The sequence below is a fragment of the Cydia splendana genome, chromosome 5 (genome assembly GCF_910591565.1).
Source record: "Cydia splendana chromosome 5, ilCydSple1.2, whole genome shotgun sequence".
Classification (NCBI taxonomy): Eukaryota; Metazoa; Arthropoda; class Insecta; order Lepidoptera; family Tortricidae; genus Cydia; species Cydia splendana.
The window spans coordinates 10,699,359-10,718,688 of record NC_085964.1 but is presented as its reverse complement, the minus strand read 5'-3'; the positions used below and the strand labels follow the sequence as shown (position 1 = coordinate 10,718,688).

The 19,330-nt window shown below is 35.4% G+C and overlaps 2 protein-coding genes across 2 annotated transcripts in view; one reads left to right on the top strand and one right to left on the bottom strand.

The window, feature by feature from the left end:
- LOC134790671 (uncharacterized) overlaps nt 1-18,809 on the bottom strand; it is a 333,743-nt gene extending 314,934 nt beyond the window's left edge. Inside the window, exons 1-4 of the mRNA XM_063761565.1 lie at nt 17,903-18,809; nt 16,925-17,125; nt 10,147-10,383; nt 8,142-9,888 (exon numbers count right to left, since the gene is read on the bottom strand). Of these exons, the coding sequence (XP_063617635.1) occupies nt 9,406-9,888; nt 10,147-10,383; nt 16,925-17,125; nt 17,903-18,538 (1,557 nt within the window). The 5' untranslated portion in view covers nt 18,539-18,809 and the 3' untranslated portion in view covers nt 8,142-9,405. The remainder of the gene's footprint in view (nt 1-8,141; nt 9,889-10,146; nt 10,384-16,924; nt 17,126-17,902) is intronic.
- LOC134790660 (MPN domain-containing protein CG4751) overlaps nt 1-19,330 on the top strand; it is a 211,404-nt gene that overhangs the window by 322 nt on the left and 191,752 nt on the right. The gene's annotated exons all lie outside the window — the stretch shown is intronic.

Below are 19,330 nucleotides of genomic sequence, written 5' to 3'. Positions count from 1 at the left end.
TTCGGTCCCTGGTCAGAATTGTATCTTTAAAATATTTTTGTATGCAACAAATTATTTTTTTGATTTCAGGTGCTCCCATTCTAGCTCCTATCACCCGAAAAGCGAACAATTGGAAATATTTTTTAAATTTAGAAGGGGAAACAAAATCGGGTCGTTAAACATCGTACGCCTGCTAACCAATGGATAGAGTTACTACTGGTCAATGTATTATATCTGACTGAGCTGGAACGAGGCCAAGATGGATGCTCAAGACAGAAAAGCGTGGAAGGATGTTGTGGAGGCCCTACACATCTACGGGTTGCCGTTGAACAATCAACAACAACAATGTATTATATCTGAAAAAATTAAGTGACAAAATATAATTTATATGGAATAAGAGGAGAAACATGAAATTGTCAATTCCTGCTTCAATGGATGCAGATTGATGCAATGAAAAATTTTTAATTAGTTATTAATACCCATTAATAAATTTTATCCTTATTTCAATCCATGCTTTATTTTTGTCTACCCACCTTCATTATATTTGCTGAATTGCCACAACTGTGTTCTGTGTTCAATGACAGTTGACAACAGGATCCTATTTGCTGTAACTATAATTTGTAATATGTGGCTTTCCATCACAGAAGGGTCCTTATGGTTCAAGCACAATAAGGTCTTTTCCATCTGAAATTCCAACTGAAATTCTGATAAAAAGGTCCTTATTGTACATAACCATAAGGACCCTTCTCTGATGGAAAGCCACATTTATACTCTGGTACACCAACATTGTCAATAGAAAAAGGCAGCAAATTTTAAAAATGTATGCGTTTATTTACTGATAAGGGGGTTGTGTTTGTAGTTTAAAAAGTATTCTTTGTAATTTAAAATTTTAATTTCTTGTAAGTGTGTTGGCGTAGGCTGTAAAAATATGAAATAAACAGAATAAGCCTAAATAAAGTTTTACATGAAAAGCCATAGCGTTACGAGTAGGTATTCTAGTTTCTGACGTCCCCAAGAGGGGAGTTTAAATTTTAAGTCAACGCATTCAAAACATAAGTTTGGTTGTGTCAAATATTTCATACAAAACCCAACTAAAGTAAGGGAGTTTTTTTCGAAACTAAAGTGAAGGAAAATGAGGTTGGTGTCCAGGGGACAACTGCAATTTTAAGTTTGTATCTCAACATATCTCAATGATAGGTTAATATCTAGATTCTATTTGTAATAAGTATTATTCGTTGCATCACTAAGAAAAATCTATAAATCAGGAACAACTAATATTAACTATTTGAGAGAAACATATTACATACCTATCGGTAAGTATGTTCTAGGTCCAAGGACTTCTTGTTTTAATATGATATATGAGCACAAATTAACATAAGATTATTATTGCTTTCATTTCGGGAAAACATACTTTTGAGTATTGTAGGTAGGTATATCTTTTGTATCTCATTGAGATACAAAATGTAATGTATAGTGGCAGATACCATGGTATCTCCCACTATACATTACACTGTAGAACAAACGCTCTTACATTATGAATACATGGCGTTAAATATAAAGATATTTTTATTAATTATGTTTTTTACATATACCTATAGGATGTTTTTGATTTTTTTATAATTTTTAATATGTAGGGGTCTCTTCAGGGACATTTATGGATGTAACAATGTTTACTTCATGAATTGTATGATACATTAAAAAAAAATTGTGATTAAAATTTTTCGGATAATGTAAAATAAAATAAAAAAGTGCCACCGGAGCTGGGTCTCGAACCCGAGTACTCAGAATTGCAAGTCAAATACTCAAACCTCTCGACCAAAACTGAAGTGGCGCAGGCGTCAAAATATTAAATCAATTCTTAGATATGGTTACTTGACGGTGTAATTCATTGCTACCTCACTAGATGTCACTATTATTTATTGATAACAACGCCATCTAAAAATAACGCGAAGACATTCGAGGTACCGGCGAAGATAACGCGATTTACGTAAGCCGTGTAGCAATGTACTGAGTTACTTTTCTTCGTTACTTCTTTATTCTATGCCTAGAATCAAGGAACGAGAAGCAACTTGTGATCGAGTACAAAAGTTTCACTAGATGGTATTCTAAAAGTACCAGATACAATTAGAATTAATTGGCTTCTTTAACCATTTCCCAGGCCGCACCAATCTATGTACGAGGTTTCTCCAAATCTAAATACAAAACCTACACCAGGCGGTCTAGCATAAGTTGCGTTCTCGCGCGCGAGTCCATTAAGTCGCGCTTGATGTATCTGGAGTCGCGCGCGAGAACTCAACTCATGCTAGACCGTCAGGTTTTCCAATTAATCCGTCTTGATGATTCATTAATTGAAGGCGTCTCATATATTTCCCGAAAGTGCAATCTAATAGGGGGTATGTTCTACCGCCAGAGTGCAGCACTAAGCGCCTCGAGTACCTAAACCATAGAGTAACTTGTACACACTGTGCCTTAAACTGTTTTTTGACAAGTTTTTATAGACAATAAAATATGACATTGATGCACCAAGGCGGTTTGTTTACAAAGGGCCTACCGGGAAACGCGAAAATCGAAATTTAGTTATCTGCCTCTTTATCGCTTGAATATGCAAGACTGATAGAGGTTAGATAACGATATTTCGATTTTCATGTTTAATTCGCGGTAGACCCCCAGATTGTGATGGAGTGTGGTAGTGGCGCCCCCTACGCAGAGTTTCGCGTAATAATTCTATTGGCGCGTCAGAGCGCGGCGCGCTCATTCTTTCTTCCGTGATTGGCGCATATCGCGTATGTGGTCGATAAATCGTACTATGCCTGAAAAAACCGGACAAGTGCGAATCGGACTCGCCCACCGAGGGTTCCGTACTTTTTAGTATTTGTTGTTGTTATAGCGGTAACAGAAATACATCATCTGTGAAAATTTCAACTGCCTAGCTATCACGGTTCATGAGATACAGCCTGGTGACAGACAGACGGACGGACAGACGCACAGCGGAGTCTTAGTAATAGCAAAAAGAATAGATAGTATAGAGGGGTCCTGTCATTGTAAATTTTGTAGTCACTGTAAATTTACTGCCATCTATCGACACACGACTAAAACTCAAAATGAAAACGTATAAAGTTATCAAAAAATGTATATATATGGATAAAATTATTTTGTTATTTTTATATCATTTTGATCCATGTTCATTCACTGATATCTATGTGTTAAAATTGTTAAATATGAAACGGTGTCGTCACGCCATCTAGCCGAGGATAGGCTAAAGGTGTGTGCGCCATCTATTCGAGAATGACTTTTACTTGAAATCTGAGGCACGTTTTTTCCTTAAACTTTATTCGTCTTATACGAAGTTACATATTATATGTCTTTGGTAATAGCAAAGACATATGTAACTTCGTATAAGACGAATAAAGTCTAAGGAAAAAACGTGCCTTCGAATTCAAGCAAAAGTCATTCTCGAATAGATGGCACACACACCTTTAGCCTATCTTCGGCTAGATGGCGTGACGACACCGTTTCATATTTAACAATTTTAACACATAGATATCAGTGAATGAACAGGGATCAAAATGATATAAAAATAATAAAGTCATTTATCCATATATATACATTTTTTGATAACTTTATACGTTTTCATTTTGAGTTTTAGTCGTGTGTCGATAGATGGCAGTAAATTTACAGTGACTACAAAATTTACAATGACAGGACCCCTCTATACTATCTATTCTTTTTGGTAATAGGTTCCCGTTTTTACCCTTTGGGTACGGAACCCTAAAAAGGGATAATGAATTTTATTTGAATATTGATGTGCCGTCAGAAAGTCTCCAAAATTGCAAAAGGTTCACTTGATAAGATTTTGGAAACTTCTCATGATTGTATAGGAATCGAAATTTTCCATTTCCAAAATGAAAGCTTACTTTGTTTCTTATGAAATTATCTGAGAATTTTTTCCACCTTTTTCGACATGCACAATGTAGATTGCAATCGGGCACTTGAAAATGTTACGTACCTTTCGACTTTAGCCATGTGGCAAGGTTATCCCCATTTTAAGGATGTTTAGTGCTCTATCTATGGTGAGGCTTTATGTAGGTACAGTCAACGGTAAAAATATGGGTGTACAAATCATCTCAAAAATATGTCCCATAACTCTTGTCAGTGAATTAAGAACTATGGGACATATTTTTGAGTAAGTAGTCTACACCCATATTTTTACCGTTGACTGTACCTATACGATTAAAGCTAATATACTCAATGACTCTTAAAAACAAACGGCGCGATTCGGGAAATGAATTACGAGATTCACTAGACATGAAATAGTAAAGATATGTGACGTTCCAGGGCAAAAGGCGGCCTTTTCCGTGGAACGTCACAAACCTTTGGCGGCCGCAATATTGGAGCGGCGTTAATAATAGCGTAAGCGCCAACCGCCATAACGTCACGTATTTCATATCTAGTGAATCTCTAATTCATTTCCCGAATCGCGCCGATGTGTCCAATAGGTACAGAAACATGGAAAATAAAAACGAAAACCCATATTTTGGTTGTTTATTTCTCAGGAAGCGAATGGTTCACAGCATTGGTGGGGAATTAGGACATACAATACTGGGCCGAAACATTGTTATTCCTGAAAATATATTTATTTTTATTAGTATTACAGCTTAGAATAATAAGTACCCAAATATAAAATGTGGGAAAACAACGTTTAGCTGTAGGTAGTCGGTACAATAAATTTAGTAAAGCGAGTTCTTTTACATCCGTTATAATAATCTACACACCTTACTAAATCACATTTTCTAATTATGTCAAAAATTATTTTATCACATTTATAACATTCTGTACAAAGTAAAAAAATATTTTCATACTTCTACTAGTACAAAATAAAACTGCATAGCAACCAACTTTAAATTTGCAGTAGTAAAGCGCTTACATGAATCGAGTCTCTAGATTGACAGAAATGATTGCCATAAGCATTGGAATAATTATACCTACAACTGGCGAAAAGTTGGTGATTAGAGGAAGCGCGAAAACAGGTGCAGTCATCGACTTTGAGCATATAATATATGTCCACTTCAAATTTTAGTTATTGGGCCATTGTATGTCAATGCGGTATCCCGTAATTTTATGTAGCGAACATTAATCGACATGCACAAGCGCAGTCATAGACATTGAAGGAGTAAAAGCATTTCGAACACTTGACAGTTCGCCAGCGAATTTCCTTTATGTCCAGAGTTATCTCTAAAAAGTCGAAAGTCACTGAGTTCAATCGTATTGAGATGATATGCAGTTTGTATGTATTCACGCGGAACTGCGCTAATATTAGGCATAGTACAAAATAGAATACCTACTATTATTAAGTTATTTTTCTTATGTTTACTCTAAATTCCAACTTTTTTAAATATCATGATAAAATTAATATAAATAAGACAATAGTTACTTTATGTGGACATACAACCTTTATAAGGGATGCTATCAAAATAATATGTACCTAGTTTTTATAATAATTGTCCCATGCTTCACTTACAAGTACATACTCCTATGGCATCGATGGATAAGCTCGTGGCAACAAATGAATATTCTGTAAACTTGCTATGATGACTCGCATTCTCATAATTTAGTTATTGTTAGCTATAAAAACGAGATTAACCGTATATGATACCACTTTTTAACGAGACGATTCATTAATATCCACTACAGGATACACTTACTAGGTGATATGTAGACTTATAAAATATGATACTGCATTGAATATATTTCATAAAATTCGTTGCCTTTATAAGCAAACATTTGAAAACTCAAAGAAAATTCATTTCTCGCCGTGAGCAGAACTTTGGACTGGAAAGGATGTTATTCGAAGATTACTTGTACTTGGGTAAGTCACTAACGGCTCGGCCACAGCCAGCACCGGTCCTCCCCCCAACTGTGACACGCATCCGAAACGTTCCAAAAACGCTGGTTATTATAATTTACGCCGTTAAATACAACCCTTCTAATTTGAACTATTGATATAAACGGGAATTTTTAAAATGCAAAATTGCGATTTGTGACAGTGATCGTACAGAAACACTCAAATATTATTCCTATAGGGACACTCATATTACAAGGTAATTTACAAATATACTCAATCTCTAAATATTAACTAATTATATAAACTGAATTATTTACAAAATACGTTCACGTCAAAGTTAGCGTGCACTCTCTTAAATATTTGTAACTATTTACAATGACTATTAGGTATACACATTAATTTTAAAAGAGCATTGCAATGATGAGCTTGATCAAAATAATCCCTTGTTCAATAGACTCAAAATGGTTTAATCAAAGTTGTACAGAAAAGGGGTAGGTACTTCCTATTCGTTCTATGAAACAGTAAATTCCTTAAGCAACAGAGTTAAACTCGTACCTACATGCGTTCTATAGAACTACCAAAAATGTACCCGTGTAAGCGATGACGATTTTAAGGAACAGTTTTAACTGAAAGTTTTAATTACTCATAAATGTTCACTCTCGTTTCAAACCAATTGTGGGTAGCACACACATCATCATCATCATCATATTTATTTTTGAAACACACACTATCAGTTTTTTTCTAGGGTGACATTTAGTGATCAATTATAGTAGTAACAATTTACCTACTGTTAAAAAATTCAGTTAAAACTGATCGTGGGTGGCGCGTAATATAGCAAAAGTTCACAATGATGAAGTGCGTCACGAGACTCTGAATATTTCAACGATGAGTGCTATATTTTCATTTAATTACATCACATTACAACATTTCTTAGTAATTAACAACAGTTTGGAAACCAACTTTTGTACGAGTCTATTCTTTTATCAAAATAGACAAATTCATAATATCGAAAGCCGAATCAATCGCTATTATTAAAAATCAGTCTTGGGTCAAAGAAAACCATTCAATACATGTTTCGTCCTCCAAATTTACCATTGAATATACCATTTAGGTCCGCTTTATTTTTCTATTCTTTGATTTTAACATTTTGTATCAAAACACTCACGACAATATGAATGTCACAAGACAATTGACATAAAATTAACAAAAAAAACTACTCTATCAAAATGTCAGCCGTTCGCGCTTTGTATACCGTCATGTCACTAACAAAATTTTCATGATTTCTATTTTTTGCTTTTTTTTATTTATTTATTGGTTTTCCAACATATAGTAGGTATTTAATTCTATGGAAATTCATGTACAACGTATATTTACACGCGTTTTTAATTCACTGCAAATCTGGTCCTATATCTATAATCGCAACAAGTCGTAGGAAGGTACTCGGATACATAACGAGGACCTTAGACAAATCTAATTCTATAAATACAACTTTTTACTTTAATGGACTGGATTATACTGAGACAAGCAGAAAATTAAAAACGAACGTTACTTAAAGTAACAAGAAAGTTAAGTTATATTCACTTTTATTGCATAGGTACCCCAAAAAGGCTTTTTTTGTTATCCTTTTTTTTTACATTAGAAAGAACTTGTTGGTAGTTGGGCACTAATTAAATAATTTCGAAAAACCTTAGCTGTGAAGTCCTTTCTAATTTTTGATTTGGATTTATGTGTTTTGTACGATTTTATACCAGAAATTGTATTAAAGGCAGCAGCAAATATTTAGATAACAACACAACACATTTTTATATCAATAATAATAATAATAATATCTTAGAACCCTACCTAATAGTTAAAGAAAAATATATATTTCGAAATGTTGGTTTGTTTTACAAATATACGAAAGCAAATTTACAAATTTCGTAACTTAAAAAAAATGCTAATTCCTTAAAACTTTGATGAATAATATAATAATTAATGGTTACTCCTGATTTCTGAATGTACAGTCAACTGTAAAAATATGGGTGCACAAATCATTTCAAAAATATGTCCCATAGTTCTTATGTCAGCGAATTAAGAACTATGGGACATATTTTTGAATAAGTTGGGTACACCCATATTTTTACAGTTGACTGTACATTTGAATGTACGTTGTGTAATATGAAGCAAGATTCTAAACCATAATCAATGTTTGTTTTTGTCTGTATTACATTCATATAGTCTCGAGTAAAATAATTAAAATGGTCTTGGGGAGTTATACAAAGAGTAAACAAATCATAACAACTTCTTCATCTATGTGAATGCACCGTTTACCGATTGACACAAAGTATATGAAACACATTATCCACATCTTAAAACTGCTTATAAAATGTAGACTTGTACTAATAGTGATGTACATACTAAAATGTCACGACGGTTAGGTAATTATTTCAATGGAACATTTACACAATTCAAAATATGAAATGATTATAATTTCCAGTCTTTTTCAAATTTAGGTTTAGGTAGGTATTGTTAGTTAATTAGCCAACGATCGGCTATAGATTGAGATCGTTGGGGATCTGACGGATGTTTGTTTTCTACTTTAATGTAGATTATAAGCTACCGATCAACATAAATGCTAGTTGTGAGATTTTTTCACGGGGTATGTTTATGTGTAGAACACAGTCTTTTTTAACAGAATTCATTCAATATGGCACACGCAATACAATGCAAACAAATTTTCTACTTTTACGTAAGCAGTTTTTTTTCTTTTATAATCCAATTTGATTGGATTTTTTGGAGTTGAAATAAAGTTTATTACGAGACATTAATTTTGCATTGTTTTGGGTTAACATAGCAAAAAAAAATAGACTGTACAACTAGATAGATGCTGCTGTCATTTTTGTATCCAATATATCTAATATACGGAATATCAAATATAAAAATGATGTCTATTCATAATTGCACTTTCAATTTGGACTGGTTATAATGTGCAAAACTGGTTGTGAAAAACGATTGCAAAGTATCTCTGCCTCCTAGCTGTCTAAAAAACATTATACTTACATTTTTGTCACTAACCTAAAACTTTTAGTTCACTGAGCAAAGAAAATATGTACAGGCAATCCATTAACGAAAATGGTCCCATGGATAAAGACGAAATGAAAAAAGACTATCTGTAATTAGGTGGACGCAAAATTATCAGCATAATCTCAATTATCAATACCCATCTTCACCAATGGGCACAATCACACATTCTTATAAATACAGGAATAGCACATCAGTTACAGATCAAAATGCCTATAGATACAGAAATATTATGCAGTCTGTAGTTTGATCTGATAAACTAAAGATTTTTTTCCAAATCGATTCGGTCCGCTCAAGACGGATAAATCAAAAGTGCAATTACTCTTAAACATTATTCATATCTAATGACCGTTCTCAAATCCCCACGCGTAACGACCGGACGTCCATCGACGCGGGAATGTTAGTACGCAAGAACGCACAGCACACCCGGCCGCCGGCCGGACGGCGCGAGAACGGCGGTGGATCGCGAACGTCCGCTACCCTGACACTTTGGTAAGTCACTGTCGGCCGCGGCGGCGGCGGGGCTACTTGTCGGCGGGCTCCGGCGGCGCGCCGAAGTCGAGCTGGTAGCCGCCCGCGCGCGTGATCTCCTCCATGCTGGGCTCCTTGCACTCGTGGCCCGCGTGGCCGGCCGCGCCGCAGTTCCAGCAGGACAGCTTGGGCGGCGCGTACAGCACGGGCACGAAGGCGCCGTAGGGCTGCGGCGCGGGGTAGGGCGGCGGCTCGCCGTTGGCGAAGGGCGGCGGCGGCGGGCGGTAGGCGGGCGGCGGCGGCGGGTAGCCGTACTGGCGCGGGTACAGGTAGGGCACGGGCGGCGGAGCGCGGCGCGGCGCCGGCGCCGGCGTGCCGGGCGGGCTGGACGCGGCGCTGGAGCCCGAGTCCGACGACGAGCGCGCCGGCAGGTACGCGCCCGCCCGTCTCCGTACGCCGTTCAGCTTCTCCAGCGACCGGTACTGTTGCTGCATTGCGCTTATTTCGCGTAACCTGTCGTCCATTGTGTGTCGTACCTGAGAATTAAATGAGTTTGTGTAATGAGCTTTACATTGGCATTGAAAGCGCGTAAGCACAAAAGTTCGGGAACATAAAAAAGGAATGTCTGCTATGGAGCTTTGAAAGTCAAGCTACTTTTGTGGTTTATACTTAGGTAAATTATAATAATGTTTTATACTTAAGTAAATTTTATTTTGTTTTTGTTTTTTTTCTTTAAAGACTCAACAACAGAAAATGCAATCACATCAAAATAAAGATCGTAATATTATAATAACCTCATTAACGGCGAGATTGTCAAAGTTAGCGGTGAGATGCGGGAGCTGGTGGTCGGGCGGCGGCGGCGGCGGCGGCATGGCGGCGGCCAGCGGCGGCGGCGAGCGCTCGCGGCTCGCGCGGCGCCGGCGCGGCGAGCCGGCGCGCGAGTCCCCGCCCGACGACGCCAGCGGCGACGTCGGCGGCCCGGCGCCGCCCGCCCCGCCCGCCCCGCCCGCGTTCACCGGGTAGTTTATAACCTGCCAATCAATAATTCAAATGATAGTTCAACTGGCGGTCCGCTATTGGTCCCAGAAGCATTTGAAATCGTCTAATTTATCAAATGGTGAATTTATTAACAAAACAACTTTTTGTTGACTTTATTTTGTACTTAGGGTAGGGATCAAAATGAACTCTTTTCAAAACCTCAATAAATTTTTAATCAATAAAGTTGTTTATAAGAATCAATTTATAAAGTATGAAGTAAAATTAAATTCTTCAAGTTTTAAAACCTATTTTTTAATTTAATTATTTATGTTAAGTAATGGAATGATAAAAAAAATGTTATGAAATGTTCCATATTAAAAAGTGACAGGGAACTTGTATGAAATATATAGTTAAAAGGAGGAGCCGTTACTCTGCCGTCATAGTCTAAAAGGCAGTTTTTCGACATTTTGCTAAAATTGACTTTTTGTGATATTCGTAATGTAGAGATCGAGATGCATCGACCACTTTGGCCCGTTTTCCGATAAGTGGCTTAGTTTTCGAGAAAAATATCGTAAAAGACCGTATTTGCACCAATGTTCTAAGCGTTCCTAGTCTAAAAAGCGACTATTTGACTAAGCCAGGCTAAAACAACGTATATGCAGCTATACGTTTTTTTACGCTCCGGTTTGCGTAAAATCTTATCCACCATGTCTAGCCTAAAATAACGTATAAGCCAAAAACTAGGCTAAAAATACGTAAAAGACGCTATACGCGCTTTAAGATTAGGATCTTTAGCAAAATTTTAGATCTGATACTAGTCTAATAAATCGTATAATTTTTTTTTTGTTTAAATGTCTCGTCAAATACGTCATTTAAGCCTAGTATCACTTAACTTTTTTACGTCACCATAATAGTCTTTAGAAACGTATAAATGCTATACGTTCTTCTTATTTTGTATGGACATCGTATTAAACGCAAACAAACTTTTATAAAGGTTGAAAGTGCGTCTAACTAGTCTATAACGCAGTATATGCTCCAACCTTCGTCATGCTCCCCGCGCGCCGAAAGACACCCTTATGCTAAGTAAAAGCCGTCAGCCGCAAGCGCAGGCTTGTGGCTGCCGGTATGCGAGCGGAGGTGGCATTTTGCGCGCGAAATATTGACCGAACGCCAAAGTAAGAAAAATACTTTATTATTGCATTACCATCATATGTTATCAATAATATGTAGTGTTTACAATTAGTACCTTCGAGTATTATCATTTTTATCAAGGTATATACTTTAAAATTGCCTCGCAAATACTTACGCTCGACAGCAAATACGTCTTTCTAGCGTAGTTTGTGATGGTGAAATTGTTCATACGTACTTTTCTACAGCAAACGTTGTTTAAGTTTAATTTTTTCATTCGACGGTTTGACTGCTTTTATTTAAATAAAATCAAATTTATATTAGAGCTAATTGTATCGGGCTTAATTCCCTATAAGCCAAGTAGGTATTTGACATTACGAAGAGTTTAAATCTTAATGAAAAATGTTTTAAAGGGAAATTTAATGAGAATTCTTATGGACAGAATAACATTTTCCGCCTAAGTATTTAGATAACCAGGACAAAGGACCATGGGCATCTTTGTATGGAACCTGGGTCCATCCAAAAACCAACTGAGAGTTATATATATATTAGGCCATTAAATACCTAAGTGGGTTTTATCTAGTTCATATCGCACCATGGGCCCCAAGCAATGCCTCAAGCGGGATTGAATTATTTTTATTGTAGTTTGTCAATATCTAACCACTCACTTGCTTTTGGTAGCCTAGTAAGTCACCTGACGTCACTCTTATTATCTAGGCAATAGATTTCGATAAGAAATATCGTAAATTAATTACTGCAAATTATATTACGTTTTATTTATCATAGTATTTATATTACAGTATTATCTATTACGTTTTTCTTCGTTATCTGCGTTAGCTCTGCCAATTGAGCTACGGAAGCCTACCAGACGTATCTGCATGTTTAAAAAATTGAATATAAGTTTTTCATACAAAACTTATTTTTCCTCTATTTCATTAGTTTTGTTGGAATATAAACTAATTAGGTACTGGTATCGATATACCTCATGTTATTGTATGTGCAATATATTACAATCCAACACGTTGTTTTAAAATGAGTACGAATCTCCGTTTTTATGGGAAGTAAAAATTCGGCTGAGCTTATTGCGGACTTTTTTAAGTTTCGTTGCTCATGCTCATTAGAAGTACATGTAATGTCATTAGTAGAGTCGAGTAAATCTAGCCTATGATACAAATAAAATCAGAAAGACCGTACACTTTAAAAATTTGTTACATATTATGGGGTTATTCCCACTAGTTAGGTATCTAGTTGTTACCAGTGGTAACTACTGGGAATTTATTTCCCACCTTTCTTCCCAGTAGCTACCACCAACTCGGTTTTGTGGTAACTACTGGGAATTTTTTTTCCAGTAGTTACCACTGGTAAAAGGTGGGATTTTTTTCCTAGTAGTTACCACCAACATTATTTTACAGTACAGTTTAAATGTCTTTTATTATATGAACATAAAACACTATACTACTAGGCGATTATTAAAAAAACGAGGTCCAGCGATTTCTTTTTGGATTATAATCTTAATTACCATACAAAATTAACACATAAATCGGGTTATTTCCACCAGTTACCATCAAGTTGTTACAGTTCAATAGTAATAAAAACAGTATATGTATAGAATACTATAAAAATAGTAGTTACCACCAACATAATTTTACAGTACAGTTTAAATGTCTTTTATTACATGAACATAAAACACTATACTACTAGGCGATTATTAAAAAAACGAGCTCCAGCGATTACTTTTTGGATTATAATCTTAATTACCATACAAAATTAACACATAAATCGGGTTATTTCCACCAGTTACCATCAAGTTGTTACAGTTCAATAGTAATAAAAACAGTATAAGTATAGAATACTATAAAAATAGAGGCTTTATTGAACCCTAACAAAATTGTAGTGGTAACTACTGGGAAAAATATCCCACCTTTTACCAGTGGTAACTACTGGGAAACAAATCCCATTAGTTACCACTTGTAACAACTTGATGGTAACTAGTGGGAATAACCAATTTATGTGTTTTTGGTGGTATACGTTTTTTTACACTAGCACGCTAGTCGAAAATCTGGACAAAATCTTAATTTTTCCTAGTATACTAACCAAAAAGGCCGAATAGCTGCTATAAGGTATTTTAACTTAGGATTTCAAGTGCGAATTATACATTGTTACTAAGCAAAAAGGCAGCATGTGACATATACGGCGTTTTTACCTAGTTTCTACTTCGTAACTAAGTTAGAACGCCGCATAACGCATGTTTACCGCCTTCTTGACTAGTACGACCTACACATTTTTAAGCTTAATACTAATCTAAAGTGTTTTTTATAAAATAAATAAAAACTGAGCTGTTTAGAAACATACTATAAATACCTAAAATAAGTACATATATATACCTACCACATACAAAAAGAAAAAATGGAAAAAGTTTTTCCGTTTCGTAGAAATTCAAGAAAGATGTTTGGGTTGGTTTTTTGCGATTATCTCGAAACTAGCTTTTGTCGAAAAACTGCCTTTGTTTAAGTTTTATTTTTTCATTCGACGGTTTGACTGCTTTTATTGAAATAAAATCAAATAGATATTAGAGCTAATCGTATCAGGATTAATTCCCTGTAAGCCAAGTAGGTATTTGACATTATGAAGAGTTTAAAAGTGAAATTTAATGAGAATTCTTATGGGCAGAATAACATTTTCCGCCTAGAAGTTATTTAGATAACCAGGACAAAGGACCATGGGCATCTTTGTATGGAATCTGGGTCCAGTGGGTCCATCCAAAAAACAATATATATGTATATTAGGCCATTAAATACCTAAGTAGGTTTTATCTAGTTCATATCGCACCATGGGCCCCAAGTAATGCCTCAAACGGAATTGAATTATTACACGACTGCCCAAAAAAAAGAGTGTATTGTTTTTATTGTAGTTTGTCAATATCTAACCACTCACTTGCTTTTGGTAGCCTAGTAAGTCACCTGACGTCACTCTTATTATCTAGGCAATAGATTTCGATAAGAAATATCGTAAATTAATTACTGCAAATTATATTACGTTTTATTTATCATAGTATTTATATATTACAGTATTATCTGTTACGTTTTATTAAAAAAAATATGTATCTTAAAATAGGTTGGTATGTTTGTGTATTAGTTGTATGTTAAAATAGTAAAAGCTATGAGTTTGTAATCTAATAGAAAAATAATTTTATTAAAATTTGAATCTGATTTTTAATTACAACCGCTAAAAGGCGTTTTAGAATTAAATAAATGACAGAGTATGTGCAGGAATTAATACGAGTTTAATTTTATTGCTAATGTAGACTATATAGCTCGCTAACGTCTTAAGGGGCCCACTGATTAACACTCCGCCGGACGGTATCGGCCTGTCAGTTGTTCGGAACTGTCAAAATTTTGTTCTAACTGACAGGCCGATACCGTCCGGTGGACTGTTAATCAGTGGGCCAGTGCAATGAAACTCTCGATGATTCGATGCCTATTGATAACAAACTAAAAAACTATTAGAAATGCCACGAATTCGGTAAAACATAATGTATTGTTTTGAGTTACGTGTATGCAAAAACTGGTCACCTACAAAGATATATGTTTGCTAAGATTTAAGTCAGCAGCAAGCTGGGTTCTCCATACAAACGTAGTTACGCTCTCATTTTAAACCGATTAGCTAGATTGCTCTAAAACTTTGTACTAACTGTATAAGGTATATCTATGCCTGTAATTAATGTGTAGCTTCAGATACCATAGTTAAAAAAATACAGCGAATATAAGTTTTTCATGCAAAACTAATTTTTCCTCTATTTCATTCGTTTTTTTATTTTCATTAGTTTTATTTCATATACACAAATACACAAACACATGCACGTAAACACACACACACGTTACGCAAGCCCATGCACCTACTTTGTGAAATGTATTTTTCCTCCCTTCTCTTTTCTTAACATTTTTGTATAGTTTCCACTTAGTTATTGCATATTAACTGTATTATTGTGGACATCTGTTATTGGCTTTGTTTTTTGCTCACTGTGCCATGTATTTGTACTTTTTGTATTGCTGTTGATGCCCCAAATAAATAAAATAAAATAGAATAAAATAAAATAAAATAAATAAACTAGTACTGGCATAGATATACCTCATGTCATTGTATGTGCAATTTATTACAATCCAACACGTTGTTTTAAAATGAGTACGAATCTCCGTTTTTATCTGAAGTAAAAACTGAGCTTATTGCGGACTCTTTAAAGTTTCGTTGCTCATGCTCATTAGAAGTATATGTAATGTCATTAGTAGAGTCGAGTAAATCTAGCCTATGATACAAATAAAATCAGAAAGACCGTGCACTTTAAAAATTTGTTACATATTATGGGGTTATTCCCACTAGTTAGGTATCTACCACCAAGTTGTTACCAGTGGTAACTACTGGGAATTTATTTTCCACCTTTCTTTCCAGTAGCTACCACCAACTCAGTTTTGTGGTAACTACTCGGAATTTTTTTCCAGTAGTTACCACCAACATTTTTTACAGTACAGTTTAAATGTTTATTTATTATATGAAAAAAAAACACTATACTACTAGGCTATTATTAAAAAAACGAGATCCAGCGATTACTTTTTGGATTATAAATAGTGGTAACTAATGGGATTTGTTTCCCAGTAGTTACCACTGGTAACAACTTGATGGTAACTAGTGGGAATAACCCGATTTAAATATTAATTTTGTATGGTAATTAAGATTATAATCCAAAATGTAATCTCTAGATCTCGTTTTTTTAATAATAGCCTAGTAGTATGGCGTTTTTTGTTCGCATATAAATAAACATTTAAACTACGTGACTGTTTTTTATTTCCATTTCTTCCATAAATACTAATCTATAACACCGTATATTCGGTGTTTTTGGTGGTATACGTTCTTTTACACTAGCACGCTAGTCGAAAATCTGGACAAAATCTTAATTTTTCCTAGTATACTAACCAAAAAGGCCGAATAGCTGCTATAAGGTCTTTTAACTTAGGATCTCTAGTGCGAATTATTCATTGTTACTAAGCAAAAAGGCAGCATGTGACATATAGGGCGTTTTTACCTAGTTTCTACTTCGTAACTAAGTTAGAACGCCGCAAGACAGCATGTTTACCGCCTTCTTGACTAGTACGACCTACACATTTTTAACCATAATACTAATCTAAAGTGTTTTTTTATAAAATCGAAAAAAAAACTGAGCTGTTTAGAAACATACTATAAATGCCTAAAATAAGTACATATATATACCTACCACATACAAAAAGAAAAAATGGAAAAAGTTTTTCCGTTTCGTAGAAATTCAAGAAAGATGTTTGGGTTGGTTTTTTGCGATTATCTCGAAATTAGCTTTTGTCGAAAAACTGCCTTTTAGACTAGGACGGCAGTACTGGCAACAAGCATTTTGTCTGAAAACAACACAGGTATCAGTTGCTTATAAGAATAGGTACTAACCTCAATAGGTTGAGTTAGTGGTGACACAATGATGTTGGCAGGCCATGGATGTTGTCCCATGTACTCTGCCATGTTGTACTGTGGTAATGGCAAGCCTGGCGGCGGGTGTGTGACCTCCCCTAGCATTGGGACTGGCCCACCAGCCCCGCTTAGGACTGGTGGTGAACTGAGTTCCGGAGGCACACCTTCTGAGCTTTGGGGCTGAAAATGACAAGGAATATTATTTGCATCACTTGCTAAGTGGGAATGTTTTGCAAGATAAAAATCTATTAGGTACAGTCGCCATCAGATATATCGGAACGGCCAAGGTGCTCACAAATATCTGAGCATGCCTCTATTGTCAAGGCGTTACATTGCTTGTTCAGATATTGTGAACACCTTGGCCGCTCCGATATATCTGATGGCGACTGTACTCTTCCATTCTGCATTAGAAGTGCACTAAATTTCTTCTTCTTTTAGAATTACATTTATCAATTTGATACTATGAAGCATCATTTAATACTTAAAATGTCAAAACAATTCTGCACACTCTACCATTATATATTATATATGTACAATTGTAAGTAAATAAACATATTCAAAGTGTTCTAATTTCAATACTTATTACTTAACCAATTTCATGATAAAAACCAGCTTACATGCATGATTAGACCAGAAGCCACTCTCAGCCATAACAAAGAAACCTTGTAAGACTCTTATAGTAATTGTACTAGTAAGGAAACTATAATCAAAATAAGGTAAACAAGGCTGATTCCATAATTTCATAATAGATATTAAAACCTGCTCAATGCAATATTTTGTGCCTGTCCCCAAATGTATGTTTTTGTGTACCTATTTCTAATTATTAATACATTTTCCGACAAAGGAAACAACTTTTGCTTTGTCCCTTAACCCTTTTCTTGGCAATCATAGAAGCATGTTTTGTTATAAACGGAAATAAAATCACAATGTTTAATAATTTCATAAAGGAACACTAACCTGTATCCCGGGTGATTTGACATACATGATGTTTGGTGGCGGCCCTAAGCTGGAGAGTGCTGGCGGGGGCACTGACATGTTGGGTGCGACAGTGGGCTGCGCGTGACAACTGCTCACTGGCACCACATTCATATGCTCTGCCTGCTCTTGGAACTGACACCGCTGGTCTTCCATTTTCAGTTTATCTAATATTTCACCAAAATGTGACTTTTGATCAAATGTGAATGCAGGATGATGAAGCGCCATGGTGTATAGTAGTAATATTTCTTCCAAGAGATCACCATATAAACCTTTCAACAAACCACTCTTCTCCAAACTGACCATGGCATTGTACAATGTAGTGGCACATGCGAAGTTGCACGAGCGTAACAGTGACACGTACAAAGCCATTTTCCGCCGTGTTCGAGGATCTGTGTTCGCGCCACCGATGTCTGCAGCCAAGTCTGAAGGATTGTTTGCTCGAAGTTCGGCACCACGCAACTCTTGGAAGTCGCGCTTTCCGAGCTCTTCGAGATATGTGCCAATGAAACGTAGTTCAAATGGCAAGCACATATTTAACAATGTACACATTGCGTCTATGCGTTTATAACTTTCCAATTCTTTAAACCATGATACCACGTCCTCTTTGCAAACCATTTCCAGAACACATTGAAAATTTGTGTAAAGAATCAACCGGTCCCCTGCTGCCGAAGCGCTTCCGTTGTTTAGGATTTTTGTCACTCACGTTTTTTGTGATATTGTGATGGTTATAATCCACCAATTCAATTGTAACATTAGGAGTAATAAGCTTTTATCAGAATTCCCCGAGATTATATTGGTTAAGCAACCACGGGCAATGCTAGTAGAGTAGGTAGAGTAGTTTTGTCTTGTCTATTCTATACTCTATGAAATATAAGTGTTGTAATATTGTTTCTATTTTAAATAAGTGCAATTTAATGTTACTGTTTAACCCGACATACATTATAGGTTTGTATAAGTATAATATGTTTTTTTTTTTAATGTTATAACAAGAATAATTTTGTTTATTTAAATATTTTTATATGTTGAAAATGTTGAAATGAGTATGTTTGGAAAACAGCGTACCGCACTAGCTGTTTTCATTATGTCCAGCAGTTATCTATTTCACTCGTGCGTGTTCAAACACAAGCGTGCAAGAAAGAAACAGAACTATGTTTCACAGACTCGTACTCATATTGTATGTTTGAGCTATACTTGAACGCTTCCAAAGTAACAAACAAACAATTAACAGTTAAGAGCAATTATTTATTGTTAAAAATTACATTATTGATAAAAATAAACAATTATGTAGTTTTAAGCGTATCATTTTATTTCAAATCATTTTATTATGTTTTTAAAATAAGTATTTTTTCTCACTAAGATTTTTCAGCTAGTAGCACTACGTTTAAAATAATGTGTTGCTAGCGTCGT